The sequence below is a fragment of the Microtus oregoni genome, unplaced genomic scaffold (assembly GCF_018167655.1).
Source record: "Microtus oregoni isolate MIOR12 unplaced genomic scaffold, Mior012 000013F_ref0000133, whole genome shotgun sequence".
NCBI lineage: Eukaryota > Metazoa > Chordata > Mammalia > Rodentia > Cricetidae > Microtus > Microtus oregoni.
The window spans coordinates 37,655,259-37,671,541 of NW_024543072.1; the positions used below are offsets into that span (position 1 = coordinate 37,655,259).

A 16,283-nucleotide genomic window follows, 5' to 3' on the forward strand; every position below is an offset into this window, starting at 1 on the left:
CAGGATATTGTACTATGTTAATCTCTAGGCTGTGCTCTTAAAGGAATGTTGGGAAATGTTTTGTTTATGTCTGTGGACTAATTGTATGAAACCACTCTTAGATACCTACTGCTCTCACTGATGTCCTTTCCAGACACCTTGTAGAATCTCTAAGCAAGCTGGTGATTGTGTTGGTTTTTTAGGGGAAGGGGTAAGATGTTCTCTGTCCTTTGATTGTTGAGCTTTAGCTTAGAATTAGCCTCAAGTATGAAGTTACGCTAGAAATGCCCATCAACTCAGAAATCCTACTGTGACTTGCATCGTGGTTCATGTCTGTGCCAATTTTAGTATTGACAGGCAACAGGGTTTGGTTTAACTTGTGCTTGTTCCCTTTTACTAGCATGTTTTCTTACATCATATAGGGACTTAACTTGCAACATTTTTTAGTCATTTGAAATAAATGCAAAGTTTTTTTTCTACAGAGACTTGGTAGATGAGGCTAAAAACTACCTCCTATTGCCTCAAGAACGACCACTAATGCAAGGACCAAGGACAAGGCCACGGAAACCTATCCGATGTGGAGAAGTGCTCTTTGCAGGTGTCAATCTTTATTTGTTTGTTTGTTTAGTTTTCTGTTTTCTTTAAGTTAAATCTCACTGTGTTGCCCAAGCCATCCTAGAACTTTCTATATGGTGTAGACCCTCCCACATCATCTTCTGTCTATATACCACCATGTCCAGTACAGGCTTAACTTTTTTTTTTTTTTTTTTTTTTTGGTTTTTCGAGACAGGGTTTCTCTGTGGTTTTGGAGCCTGTCCTGGAACTAGCTCTTGTAGACCAGGCTGGTCTCAAGCTCACAGAGATCCGCCTGCCTCTGCCTCCCGAGTGCTGGGATTAAAGGCGTGCGCCACCACCGCCCTGCTCAGGCTTAACTTTCAATATACCGTGATTAAACAAATATTCTCAGGTATGTTTGAATAATCATTTACATAGTTGTGATACCTGCGATCATAAGATACACAAAGTAAGTCAACAAGGCTATTCTTCAAAATCTGTCTTTTCAACAGGGTTTGGTGGTACATGTCTTTAATCCCAGCACTTGGGATACAGAGGCAGATGAATCTCTGAGTTAGAGACCAATCTGTTCTACAGAGTGAGTTCCAGGATAGGCAGGGCTACATAAAGAAACCCTTTCTCATTGAAGAGGACACCAGAAAATGGAAAGATCTTCCTTGCTCCTGGATTGGGAGGATCAACATAGTAAAAATGGCAATTCTACCAAAAGCAATCTATAGATTCAATGCAATCCCCATCAAAATCCCATCAAAATTCTTCACAGATCTGGAGAAGACAATAATCAACTTTATATGGAAAAACAAAAAACCCAGGATAGCCAAAACAATCTTATACAACAAAGGAGCGTCTGGAGGCATTACCATCCCTGACTTCAAACTCTACTACAGAGCTACAGTATTGAAAACAGCTTGGTATTGGCATAAAAACAGAGAAGTCGACCAATGGAATCGAATAGAAGACTCTGACATTAACCCACAAACCTATGAACACCTGATTTTTGATAAAGGAGCTAAAAGTATACAATGGACAAAAGAGAGCATCTTCAACAAATTGTGCTGGCAAAACTGGATGTCAACCTGTAGAAGAATGAAAATAGATCCATATCAATCACCATGCACAAAACTCAAGTCCAAATGGATTAAAGACCTCAATATCAGTCTGAACACACTAAACCTGATAGAAGAGAAAGTGGGAAGTACTCTACAACACATGGGTACAGGAGACCACTTCTTACATACAACCCCAGCAGCACAGACATTAAGGACCTCATTGAATAAATGGGACCTCCTGAGACTGAGAAGCTTCTATAAAGCAAAGGACACTGTCGCTAAGACACAAAGGCAACCCACTGACTGGGAGAAGATCTTCACCAACCCCGCAACTGACAAAGGTCTGATCTCCAAAATATATAAAGAACTCAAGAAACTAGACTGTAAAAGGCTAACCAACCCAATTATAAAATGGGGCATTGAGCTGAACAGAGAATTCTCAACAGAAGAACTTCAAATGGCCAAAAGACACTTAAGGTCATGCTCAACTTCCTTAGCGATCAGGGAAATGCAAATCAAGACAACTTTAAGATACCACCTTACACCTGTCAGAATGGCAAAAATCAAAAACACCAATGATAGCCTTTGTTGGAGAGGTTGTGGAGAAAGGGGTACACTCATCCATTGCTGGTGGGAATGCAAACTTGTGCAACCACTTTGGAAAGCAGTGTGGTGGTTTCTCAGGAAATTCGGGATCAACTTACCCCTGGACCCCGCAATACCACTCTTGGGAATATACCCAAGAGAGGCCTTATCATACAACAAAAGTATATGCTCTACTATGTTCATAGCAGCATTGTTTGTCATAGCCAGAACCTGGAAACAACCTAGATGCCCTTCAATGGAAGAATGGATGAAGAAAGTATGGAATATATACATATTAGAGTATTACTCAGCAGTAAGAAACAAGGACTTCTTGAATTTTGCATACAAATGGATGGAAATAGAAAACACTATCCTGAGTGAGGTAAGCCAGACACAAAAAGAGGAACATGGGATGTACTCACTCATATTTGGTTTCTAGCCATAAACCAAGGACATTGAGCCTATAATTAGTGATCCTAGAGAAGCTAAATAAGGAGAACCCAAAGAAAAACATATAGGCATCCTCCTGAATATTAACCTTCAGCAAGCGATGAAAGGAGACAGAGACAGAGACCCACATTGGAGCACAGGACTGAATTCTCAAGGTCCAAATCAGGAGCAGAAGGAGAGAGAGCACGAGCAAGGAACTCAGGACCATGAGGGGTGCACCCACACACTGAGACAATGGGGATGTTCTACTGGGAACTCACCAAGACCAGCTGGCCTGGGTCTGGAAAAGCCTGGGATAAAACCGGACTCTCTGAACATAACGGACAATGAGGACTACTGAGAACTCAAGAACAATGGCACTGGGTTTCTGATCCTACTGCACGTACTGGCTTTGTGGGAGCCTAGGCAGTTTGGATGCTCACCTTACTAGACCTGGATGGAGGTGGGGGGTTCCTTGGACTTCCCACAGGACAGGGAACCCTGATTGCTTTTCGGGCTGAGGGGGGGGGACTTAATTAGGGGAGTGGGAGGGAAATGGGAGGCGGTGGCTGGGAAGAGACAGAAATCTTTAATAAATAAATAAATTTAAAAAAAATAAAATAAAAAAAAACTTGAAAGGAAAAAAAAAAGAAAGAAATCTGTCTTTTCATAGTTTTGTAGGTTGAAGCCCAAAGCCAAGTTACCAGCAGTGTTGCTGAGACCTCCCTCCTCCACATGCAGAGTACCTTCCTCTGTGCCCTTGGCCTCACACGGGCCTTTTCTCTGTGTGAGTGACGGATGAGACAGTCTCTGAGGTCTTTTCCTCTCATTGGTCCTACTATAAAGGTCCACCTTTATGGCTCCATTTCACTTTAATTACCTCCTTAAAGGCAGTCTCCAGTCACAGTGGAACTTTGACTTCAACATATGACTTTTGGAGATCCACAGTTAAGTCTCTAATATCTAATTATGTCATCCATGGTTGACATGGGGATCACAGTACACACAAAACCACCATGATCTCGAACTTCTCTAAGTCAATCGGCAAGATTGAAGTTTTGTTCCTGAACGGTTCCTTTTTTCCCTTTTGATATTGAAGAATACCACTTACCAGGTATCATTAATTTGATATGAAATCATCAGTCCAATATAAAGCTGGTTTTAAGCTTTCCACTATTTAGTTGTGCCAGATATTTAATGATTGGTTGATCTCAAAGATTATGAGCCCTCACATTTCCAGCCTAGGGCCATTTTAGAGTTTAGGATGTTTTCTCTGATACTGAAATTCCTTATATATGCCCCATTACACAGTTCACATTTAAGCAAATTACTCTATACAAGACTTGCTGTGGTTTAGTACTATGACTCTTCTAATTTGAGTGAAACAACAGTAAAGTAAAATTATATCACGGTGAGATTTGGAATAAAGAAAGTGAACTTTTGGTTTATCTAGAAGGTAGTTAATATTATTCTGCTCTTAATGTAGCTCAGGAATTTATTTGACATCCTTTAAAACTAGTAGTTCCCAAAGTGTTTTGAGCATAAAATAATCTTATTTTTTTATGTTTCAGAATCACTCTTATTTTATGTTGAAATGGGGATGATTTGAAAGCAAAATTTAGTATATCTGCCATTACCACAGCCCCACCCCCATGGTCATTTAGAAAACAATAATGCAACTTGGCTTGGCAGTTATTTTAAATCATACTCACTCTACTAGTCTACCCAGGCTGCCATAACAAAATAGTAATTCAGATCAAAGAAATGGATTTTCTTGCAGTTCTGGAGACTGAAATCCAAGATCAAGGTTACAGCCCAGTAACTGTTGGTGACTTTTGGTGACTATAACTTGACCTGCTTCTGCCATGTGCTTGGAGAGTCAGAGCTTTAGATCACAGAGAGGCTAGCAGTCTACCTTAGAACAGGTATTCTCTTAACAATTTCTATCCCTCCCTAGTTGGTGGTTGGTGTAGTGGAGACGCCATTTCCAGTGTTGAACGGTACGACCCACAGACCAATGAGTGGCGAATGGTAGCTTCCATGAGTAAAAGGCGATGTGGAGTTGGAGTCAGTGTTCTTGATGACCTGTTGTATGCGGTAGGCGGCCATGATGGATCCTCCTATCTCAATAGTGTTGAAAGGTAAGGATAATTTGAAAAAAGTCCCTATGATTTAGTTTGAGATGTTAATTAAGAAACAGATGTGACTTACTATTTTAGTCTTACATCTGTGAGACCAATTAACAGTGTAGACTCCTTAGAATGACACACAAGACCTTTGTGATCTGATCTCTACCAATCTTTCTGGTCTCTTCCCCATGTACACCATTTTCTAAGCTTGCAACTGCAGATACAACAAATTGCTACAACTCTTTGGACATGCCATTGTCTTGCCTTCTTCAATACCTGCATATATGCATATTGTTCTTCTGCTCTGAAATATCTTTGGCACTTTAAGGCTTATAAGATTTGAAATATTTCTTCCTGCATAAAACCTTCTTTGACTACAGATGAGCTACTCATTTCTCTGCTCTTTCATGAATATTTTAAGTATGCTTGTACATGTTGTACTAGTCAATTGTTGAGGTACCTGGCATATTGGAACTCTACAGTGAGTGATAGTTTTTTAAGTTTCTTATTGCCACACACTCTCTTTCAATAAGCAGTGTTGACCTACAATGATTTTATCATAGTTCCATAGCATATCCATAAAACCTAGTGTAACCAGTTCTGGATATTGGTTCTAGATATGACATAGCTAAAAAACAAAACCAGATAGCCAGGCGGTGGTGGCGCACGCCTTTAATCCCAGCACTCGGAAGGCAGAGGCAGGCGGATGTCTGTGAGTTCGAGGCCAGCCTGGACTACAAGAGCTAGTTCCAGGACAGGAACCAAAAGCTACGGAGAAACCCTGTCTTGAAAAATCCAAAAAAAATAAAATAAAATAAAAACAAAACCAGAGGGTTGGCTCTACAAATTGGGGGGGGGGTATGACAGGTAGAATGACACTTAGACATGAATCAGTGGGCTAAATAAATCAAAGTGCAAATGACTAAATATTTATAGCTTAACAATTAAATTAATATATCCCAAATGTATAAAATGTAACTAAGGTAGTACACAGAGACAAACATATGAATGATATGCTACATGGGATTTTTGTTGTTGGTGGTGGTGGGTTTTTTTTTTGGCTTCTCAAGAGAGTTTATCTGTAGCTTTGGAGCCTGCTGTCCTGGAGTCTGCCCTCGAACTCAAAGAGATCCTCCTGCCCCTGCCTCCCCAGTGCTGGGATTAAAGGCGTGTACCAACCACCGCCCGGTGCTACATGCTTTTGAAAGTAAGAAAAATGAAAGCAACAGGTGGCACACACATGTAATCCCAGTGCTTGGGAGCCAAAGCAGGAGAAATCACAAGTTCAAGGCCAGTCTGAGATACGTAGTGATACCCTGTGTCAAAGAGAGAAAAAGAGAGAGAAAGCAAACCATGCTTTTAAAGAGCAAAAAAATCCGGCAAAATAGGAAAAAAAAAAATCGAGAAAGAAAGAAAAAGTAATGAAAACTTAAAAAGTAAAAATGGATATAGCTACACAAGGAGCAGCTTGGTATTCTTTTGTTTTTGGTTTTTGGGTTTTTTTAGTGGTTAAGAGTCTTGTACGTGCTAGATAAGCACTCTACTATTGAGCTATGTGCTCAGCCTTGTAGTTCCTGATTTTAATTATCAGAGTGTCAGAAACAACCTAAGAATATAGCAATGAGAATAGGAGTAAGGGACTTGAAAGATGGCTCAGTGGTTAAGAACACTGTTACCTTTACAGAGGAACTGAATCCAGTTTCATGCACCCAGTTGGGCAGTTCACAACCATCTCTTGCTCCAGCTTCAGGAGCTCCACCACCCTCTTTGGACTTCTGTGGGTACTACACTCATGGGCACATACACACAGATACACATACACACATATAATAAAAATAAGTCATTTTTAAAAAAAATTGGGTTAAACAGTGCATCTCACATTACAATATAACAAAATAGTTCAAAGGAAAATCTATACTTATATTAACAAAAAGATTTCAAAAATACATCAAAGGAGAAAATTTCATAGTGTGTGATATTATGTAAATAAACATTCCTGCATTTAAATAAATGCACAAGTAGATAATATATTTTATTACAGAGGCTTAAGGGATGTATGCCAAATCCAAATGGAAAGAGAATTGAAAAGGAATTCTGTAGCATCCTGATATTTTAAAGAAAAATATATTCAAAATAAATGTTAAAATAAAATTTAAAAAGTTAATTAGGTTGGGGTATAGGTCTATAGCAGCACAGTTGCTAGCATGTGAGCCCCCAGTTCAATCCCCAGTACTGCTCAGTTCGGTTTTCATATGCTTGATTATTAGTCAGCCTGTTTGAAGGAAAGAACAGCCCTTAAATAGAAGTATATGCTTATATGCTCCAAATACTGAAATGAATTTTTATTTGGGCCATCAGCTCACAAAAACTGACATGGAGACTTATTATTAATTATGAAAGCTTGGCCTATGGCTTAGGCTTGTTCCATTAGCTCTTATAACTTAAATTAACCCATTTTTATTCATCTGTGTTTTCCCTTGTAGCTTTTTACCTCTTCTGTCTTACACCTCCTGTTTCTTTTCTGTGTCCTTTGGTGTCTCTCTCATGCCTAGATTTGTCTCTTCTTCTCTCTGTGTGTGTCCAGCAGTCACACCTAACCTCTTACTGCTTAGCTCCTGGCCATTCAACTCTTTATTAAACCAATCAGAAAGCACCTTGGACACATCTTCACAGTATACAAAAAGATTATTCCACACAAAATACCATAAACACAGCCAAACTCTAACGTGTAATACAAGCTCTCAATGTGTTCTTTGCAGATATGACCCCAAAACAAACCAGTGGAGCAGTGATGTGGCCCCTACAAGCACCTGCAGGACAAGCGTTGGTGTGGCAGTACTTGGAGGTTTTCTGTATGCCGTGGGCGGACAGGATGGTGTCTCTTGCCTCAATATTGTTGAGAGGTGATTTATTTTTAATCAAAATAATTTTCATTTTTTAATGAATATACAAAGTTCTTTTGCTTTTTTATATATCCCTAAATGGCCTACTATGAAAGAGAGAGACAACGTGTGTGTGTGTGTGTGTGTGTGTGTGTGTGTGTGTGTGTGTTTGTGTGTGTGTGTGTAGATCAGATGACTTTGAGAGATTGGTTCTCTCCTTCTACCATTTTGTGCCCCCCCCCCACCATCTGTTCTTTAATTGATTAAAAATATATTTGTGGTAAACATGATATGTTCAAATATTTAAACCATGTAGAATGGCTAAGTCAAACTAATTAACTGATTTATTTCCTTACATACTTTGGGGGTTTTGGCGAAAACAGTTAAAATCTACACTCAACAGTTTCAACAGTAACTACTCACCTATTGTACTTTAGATTTCTTGAACTTACTCTTTGACCAGCATCTCTCTGATCCTGCCAACCCCTCGTTGCGAGAGAAGTCCGTTCTACTCTTTGCTTCTACAAATGAGACTAATTTAGATTCTATCTTCGAGATATGGTATTTTTTCTTCATGTGTCTGATTTATTTTACTTAACAAAATGTCCCCCATGTTCTTCCTATTGTCACAAATAACAAAATACGGCTTTTAAAAAAACTGAATAGGAGGTGTGTGCGCCCATACATTTTTTTAAATCTAAGATAAATCTCTGTATCCGTTATATCTCTTGTGATTTCAGGCCTGTGGAAACTACTTGGGCCAACAGGAATGTTTTTCCTCCCTGCAGGTATGATCCAAAGGAGAACAAGTGGACTCGGGTGGCTTCTATGAGTACTAGAAGACTAGGGGTTGCTGTGGCTGTGTTGGGAGGGTTCTTATATGCTGTAGGTGGCTCTGATGGAACGTCTCCACTCAACACAGGTTAGTTCCCCGTAAGGCAGCCTAAGTCCCCAAAGCAGCATGTTTTTCTGGGGAGAATCCCTCTGCACTGGCAGGCTTTCTGTGCAAACTTGACATGACCTAGAGCCATCAGAGAGGAAGGAGTCTCAGATAAGGAAATGCCTCCATGAGATCCAGCTGTAAGGCATTTTCTCAATTAGTGATCATTGGGGAAGGGTCCAGCCCATGGTGGGGGTGCCATCCCTGGGCTAGTGATCCTAGGTTCTATACGAAAGTAGGCTGAATAAATAAGCCAGGGGAAACAAGCCTGTAAGCATCTCTCCTCCATGGCCTCTGCATCAGCTTCTGCCTCCAGAATTCAGTCCTGCTTGAGTTCCTATTCTGACTTCCTCCAGTGATGGACTATGATCTGGAAGTGTAAACCAATAAATCCTTTCCTCCCCAGCTTGTTCTTTGGTCATGGTGTTTCCTTGCAACAATAGAAACCCTAAGACATCCTTTATACAAAATATAAAAAGCTCAAGTTACTTTGTAATTTTCACTATAACATCTTTATTAATTCTTTGAGAATTTCATACAGCATATTTTTATTATGTTCACCTTCCTACTTCTCCCAGATCTACTCCCTCCTCCCCATTCCCTCCCTTTTATCTCTTTTCTTTTTTTAATAACCCACTAAGTCTAATTTGTTCTGCTCATATATTCATAAATGTATTTGATATTTAAGAAAATGTTATGTTTTTCTCTCTAGAGAAATGCAATTCATGGCTTCTAGTATGTTTCCCAAAGTTTTCTTTCTCTATATATTTTATAAGCTGCTAAAAACTTATACTGAATTTTTTTAAAAAAATCTGAGGCTGCAGAGATAGATCAGGGGTTAATGGTTAATAGCACTTGTTCTTGCAGAGGACCTGGGTTCAGTTCCCAGTTCCCACATGGTGGCTGATGACCAGTAACACCAGTTCCAGGGGATCTGTTGAGGACACCAGGTATGCACAGGGTGTGCATACATACATGAAGGCAAAACACTCACATTAAATAAGTGGATAAATAAATAAGATGTAGGCTACAACTGAAAAAAATCTACTTTCTAAATAATGACTTCCCTTCTTCCCATAATCACAACCTACCCTTAATAAAAAATAATTCTTTTAATATAAGAATAAATAAAACCTTAGAACTACAAGCTTCTTTGCCTTTTCTGTCTAGACATAGTGGGTATTTTCATCTAAGGATGTGTCAGTGGCACACCCATGAGATTCATTGTTATGCCTCTTCAGAGGCTTAAAAGACACTGGCATGGGAGAGCACTTGGGAGGCAGGAACAGGGGGATCATGAGTTCGAGGCCAGCTTGAGCTATGTAGTGAGTTCTAGGCCTGCACCGCAGAGCGAGACTCCATGAGTAATTAGACGAGTAATGTGAGGAGTACAAGTGCAGAAGCTGTCAGTTATTACAGTAAGATCCTAATGCTAAACTGACCTTAGAAATCATAATCTAGTTCCCCACTGAAAGAGAACAAGCACACACAATTAGTTATGTAGCCAAAACTAGAACGTAACAAATATCCTTTCCTCGGAAGTTGACTGCAAGAAACTGGTTCCCATCAGATTCTATACTGAAAAGAGATGCCATCTTGTTTGGTGGCTATGAAGAGAGCAGATGAGTGGTCACTTACTGGTCTTTTCTTTCCCTGCAGTGGAGCGCTACAATCCTCAGGAAAACAGATGGCACACCATAGCCCCTATGGGGACCCGAAGGAAACACCTAGGTTGTGCAGTGTACCAGGACATGATCTATGCTGTAGGAGGGAGAGACGACACTACAGAGCTTAGCAGTGCTGAGAGATACAACCCCAGAACTAACCAGTGGTCTCCCGTGGTGGCCATGACGTCCCGCAGGAGTGGAGTAAGTGCCAGCTGCCGAGAGCTTTGTAAACAAGCACAGAAGGGGTGTTCAGATGGAATGCTCTGTGAGCTACACTAGGGCACCCTGGAGGTGAAGTGCTGGTCTCCACGTGCTTTATTTTCAATTGTCTCAGCTGTCAAGATGCTTTTAGACAAAGTGAGGTGGGGAACCCCAAACCAAAACAGTTTATATTTCTTTTGATTGCTTCTAACTCCAGTAGCTAGATATTTTCTATCCATTCATATATTTAATTATGTAGTTATTTTTTATTATTTATCTTCTATCAGCTACTTCTCCAGAAGGTATCTTCTCTATATTGTCTACCCCTCTATTTATTACTGGAACTTTAACAGACTTTTAGTTATATTCCTGTTATTCTCACTGCTTCATGTTGATTGTATTTCCATTCATTTGGAAGGCAGAAATGTCTACAAAATTCTCCTTATAGAGCTCTTAGTCTGGTGAAGGAAGCTGAGGTGTTTGCAGTACCTGCAGTAAAGATGTGCTGTGGTCGTAGTGTATGTGACAGAAGGACATGGGCTTAATTCACATGCGTGAACACCTGTACGCTAGCTCAGAGCCTAACAGTAGAATGACCAGAGCATAGAGTCCATTAGGACAGGGAAATGTGGGGGCTGAGGCCAAACATGGTGCCTCTAACAGATTTCTGGCAGTAACACTATGGACTTAAACCTGTCACTGGGCAGGGGTGACATGTTGTTAGAAAGTGGATTCGAGTGAGCAAAGCAGGCTCAGTCATAGTTTGGAGGTTCTCGCTCACATGTAGTGAATGGCTTTCTAAATTTTACAAATATATGCTCTGATTCTTGTGTACATATAGTAATTTGATACAGAATTTAACGGTTCCCATAATGTCATAGATTACTGCTACTTTTTCTTTCTGAATTCATGTAAACTATAAAATGAAACCATAAGAGGTTTGAGAGAGTTAGAATTCCCCAGTGGTTGTCCCAATGCCACTGTGCTCTGCCCTTACAGGTTGGTCTGGCAGTGGTCAACGGACAGCTCATGGCAGTGGGAGGTTTTGATGGCACTACATACTTGAAGACCATTGAAGTTTTCGACCCAGATGCCAATACTTGGAGGTAACCTTTTCATGTTGCAAGTCTTTTCATTACTGACTTCAAATCATGAGCTTGAGAAGGATCATGACCACCAAAACCAGGATGGCCAGGGCCCTGAAGTCCTCGTGTGGTTTCCTGAAGGGAGCTGAGTTAACTCAGATACAATGATGCATTTTAACTTGCTGTTCTGAAGTGTCTGATAAAAAACTCCAAAATTCTTCTAATAATCATCTCATTTTATATAAGTAGAGGTGAGGAAAACACTATCATTTCTATTCTCATCACATCCTAATGGCGAAACCAGAACACCATGAAAATAAAAGATGGTGCTTAAATAAGCTAGTGACATAAGTAGACTCAGCCTGAGCCTTCAGTTCTCAGTTTGTCTGTACAGGTTCTTGTCTTTGAGAAGCCTTATTTCTGGGGGAAAAGTGTAGTTACTTTCAAAAAAAATATTTTAAAGCCTATTCTTTCTTTAGCTTTTAAAAGTGTATTGCTATAGAGTCTTCTGTTGTGAAATCCAGCCTGTTTTAATTTTCACTTTTAGGTAGGAAGCTATACCTTATTTCTGAGAGTTTAGCTATATTGAACTTCATTTTATAGATTTTACGTTTCTTTTAACTCCTCAGGCCCAGGGGTGGGCACAGGGGTAGAGTACATGCCTAGCTGGAGGAGAGCCTGACCTCAACTTCTAGCGCTCTCCCTGTCAAAATCCAGAGGCAGATGCTGAGCAAGCACTCCCTCCAGTTCCTGTACAGAGACTGAGAGCACTTCCTTGAGATTCTCTGTTGAGTAGTCGCATTACTGAGGTCAGATTAATAACAACATGGTACTTTTTGCTCAGACATTACATTTTTCATGACCAGTTCATTAGATTTACTGAATATTCTGATCCCAGAGGAAACAAAAGTGAAGGAGACAGCTTCCTTGCAGTCCTAGCTCTGGCATTGTAGTGTCCTGCTAGGTGGAGGTGCTGTGTGATTTAGCAAGCTCAGAAGGGGGCTGAGATGGCAGGGAGGAATGTTTCTGTAAAGGGCAGCCTGGGAAGCCCCACTGAAATGGTGAGGACAGAGAAGAGCAGGTTTACACAAAGAAAAGCCTGCCGTTTGCAGAATGTTCTTTCCTTTATACAGTTCTCTGTGGGAATTCAGAGTAGGGCACAGTTTAAGAAATAGCTACATTTATTCCTGTCTCATAGCTGCTGTGATTTATGTATAGACTTTTATCAGCAGCCATCACTCGAGTTAGTGGTGTATGGTGAATAATATTCATAAACTTCTTAAAAATAATCTACAGAGGGGCTGGAGAGATGGCTCGGCGGATAAGAGCATTACCTGCTCTTCCAAAGGTCCTGAGTTCAATTCCCAGCAACCACATGGTAGCTCACAACCATCTGCAATGAGGTCTGGTGCCCTCTCCTGGCCTGCAGGCATACACACAGACAGAACATTGTATACATAATAAATAAATAAATATAAAAAAAAATCTACAGAGAAGTTGATACCTAAATCTCCGTAGTTTCAAAAAGTATGTCAAACTTGTTTGTTGGTTTGAGTTTTTTGTTTGTTTGTTTTGTTTCATATTTTGAGACAGGGTCTCTACTGTAGCCTTACTGTTCTGGAATTTCCTATATAGATCAGGCTGACCTCAAACTCAGAGATCCACCTGCCTCTACCTCCCGAGATCTGAGCTTAAAGGTGTATGTTACCATGCCCAGCCCAAACTTTTTAATTTTGTTTTTGTTTTGGGCTTTTTGAAGCAGGGTCTCACTATAGCCCAAGCTAACCTGAAGTACACTCTGCAGCCCAGGCTGCCCTCAAACTCACAGCAGTCCTCCTACCTTAACCTCCCGAGTGCTAGCTAGGATTAGAGGTATGGAAAATATCCCTCTATAGCCCAGGTTGGCCTAGAACTATGTAGGCCAAGGTTAGCCTTAAGCTCAGATAATCATCCTGCCTCATGCTTCCATGGTCAGTGATTACAGATATGTGTTATCATACCTAGTACACATCCTAAATCAATTTTATCTCATTGCTGAATGAGGAGGTAGGTTTTTTTTTACCCTGAAAGTCTTCAGCTTTGAAGATGATCTTGTTCACAAATCACATAAACTAAATGCTGCTATGATGCTACATAGACAAGAAATAAACACAGAGAACTGGTGGGTGGAAAGAAAGGACCGTTGGCAAAATGCTTACTGTGCAAGCATGCGGCCCCGATTTCATCCACAGTTCCCACATAAAAAGCCAGACACATAGCAGATCAGGGGAGGCAGAGACAAGGCGGACCCCTGGGCTCCCTGACCAGTCAGCCATGCCTGCTATTTAGGTGCCAGGCCACTGAAAGACCCGGTCTCAAAAAACAAACCAGACTGACGTCTTCTGAAGAATGACATCTTAGGTGACCTCTGGTCTCCAGACATGTGTGTACCTTTGCACAGTATATAAAGATACACAAAAAGAAGTGGAAGGAGGGAGGGAGGGAAAAGGAAGGGAGAAACTGAGCAGCTTGTCTAGGTGGCTCATACCTATAATCCCAACCCTCTGGAAGCTGAGGTAGGAGGATTGCCATGGGTTTGAAGCAACCAGACTGGAGTAAAAACAGCTAAAAAATAAAATGAAATAAAAAATAAAAGTAATTGAGGCTGGTACAGTGATACATACCTATAATACCAGCACCTCCACAGCCATAGGTCTAAGGAGATCCTAGCAAGAGCCTATCTCAGAAAATAAAACATTAATTAATAATTGAGAAAGTTTTAGGCAAAGAGAAAATGTGTCTGGGAAAATAAATATCAGGCATAAAATTCGACACAAAAGCGTGGAACATAAGGTTATGTGTGTTAGAAGCCGGTCTGTGTGTAAGCTCTAGTACAAAAGGTGAGCAGACGGCCTCATTCCACGGAGAGCTTTCCAGCTCTGGTCTGCATTAATTCTGCTACGTGACTGTGATCAGTTTGCTTCTGATCTTTGGAGAGTTACATAAAGCTGAAAATGTTGTGAGTGACGTCTTCGTTGAGAAGGCGCAGTGCTTTTTCCGGTTAGAAACTATGCTTTTGTTTCTATCTTTGCAGGTTATATGGAGGGATGAATTATCGTCGGCTAGGAGGTGGCGTAGGAGTTATTAAAATGACACACTGTGAATCCCATATATGGTGAACACAGGAAAAAGTCTTGCATACGCTCCTTTATATTTGGAAGAGCCTTGACTTTGAAGCTTTGTACAGCTCGAGAAAACATTAGAACAAATGTTCACTTTGCCGGTGCCTCAACATACAGAACTACAAATCTAATGACAGAACTCACCTGCAGACGCCACCTTTGCACACCTTTCTGCTCTCCGCAGAGAGCGTTTATTTTGGGCTTTAATTTATCATGGAGTTTTGATGGTGATTTGTTTTTGTTTTGTTGGTTGGGTTGTTTTGGGTTTTGGGTTTTTTTTTTTGTTTTGTTTTTTAACTTATCTTTTGTACCAGAGGGGGCAAAAAGGAGAAAAAAATTCCAAGCTGCAAAATTTACTTTGCTTTCTAGGTTTGGTTTCGTTTTTGAAAATACTGATAAGGGCAGAAGGGCTATGGTTACTCCAATTAGATACTATCCATCTACAAAGATTGCCAGTGATAAAAACAGATATGCAAAGTATACTCACTAGTTACTATTCTTGCACTAAATATTAGAGCACTCTGAAATGTAAAGGGGACTGGAAACGGTCCGGCGAGAGTTGTGTGCTGCTTGCTTTTGCAGAGGACCCAAGTTCAGTTCGCAGCACCCACATCTGGCAGCTAGGTCAGTGGTTCTCAACCTCCCTAATGCTGCAATACTTTAATACAATTAGTTCCTCATGTTGTGCTGACCCCCAAGCATAAAATTATTTTCATTTGCTACTTCATAATTGTAATTTTTGCTACTGTTATAAATTATAATGTAAATATCTGATATGCAGGAGGTCATTCCACCTCCCCCCCTACACACACACACATACAGGAGTCATGACCCACAGGTTGAGAACCACTAAGCTAGGGGCTCCAGAACTCTCTTCTTGCCTCTGCAGGTATCTGCACTCCTGTGCATTCAGTACACACACAAACACACAAGTACCCCACAAGCATGAGTAATTCAAAATAAAATTTAAGTATAAAAGAAAAAACAAGAAAACATCTCGTTAGATAGGACACTTCAGAAGGAATATTGAATCCGTAAAGGCAGGACAAGCTACCGTTTTCATTCACCAGGTAACATTTACATCTCTAACTGAACTTGCTTTCTACTCCATTTCCATTTCCTTCCTTAACATTTTCATAGTTTCTGCCACTTGTACCTAGGTCTCTGCTCAGTGCCTCTTCTAAAAACAGTGTGAGTCTCCTCCGTTGTCTTGAGAACTCCGGTAAAATCAAGTGCAACTCTGTAAGAGTTTTTGTTCACAGATGTTACCCCCTGCAACTTTCTTTCCTATCTTCTTATTGTCAGTAGGGGCCACCAAGGAGAGGTGACCTCTCTTCAGCAGTGAATTCTATTTTTCAGTTTACGCTGGCTGTTCCGGCTGGTGAATCTGAGCTGACCTTCAGTAACACGCTCTAAATGGAAGCTGTCTCCAGTTCATGTGAGCAGTACAAGTGAAGGGATGTCAGGCCAGCCAAAGCATCCAATCCGATCAGGAGTCTTCATGCTAATCATATCTCACAGTCTTTCATCCTATAAGGCCACCGTTACTGTGTCTCTTAAGTCGCACTTTCTGATGAAAGGTTAACATTTTTAAGGAAAT

General features: G+C 40.5%; 1 protein-coding gene across 1 annotated transcript in view; it reads left to right on the top strand.

Annotated features, from left to right (window-relative positions):
- Positions 1-15,373, top strand: part of Klhl20 (kelch like family member 20) — a 49,153-nt gene extending 33,780 nt beyond the window's left edge. Inside the window, exons 6-12 of the mRNA XM_041662631.1 lie at positions 462-577; positions 4,576-4,759; positions 7,507-7,650; positions 8,418-8,551; positions 10,229-10,437; positions 11,437-11,543; positions 14,596-15,373. Coding sequence (XP_041518565.1) covers positions 462-577; positions 4,576-4,759; positions 7,507-7,650; positions 8,418-8,551; positions 10,229-10,437; positions 11,437-11,543; positions 14,596-14,680 — 979 coding nt within the window. The 3' untranslated portion in view covers positions 14,681-15,373. The remainder of the gene's footprint in view (positions 1-461; positions 578-4,575; positions 4,760-7,506; positions 7,651-8,417; positions 8,552-10,228; positions 10,438-11,436; positions 11,544-14,595) is intronic.
- Positions 15,374-16,283: the final 910 nt, after the last annotated feature.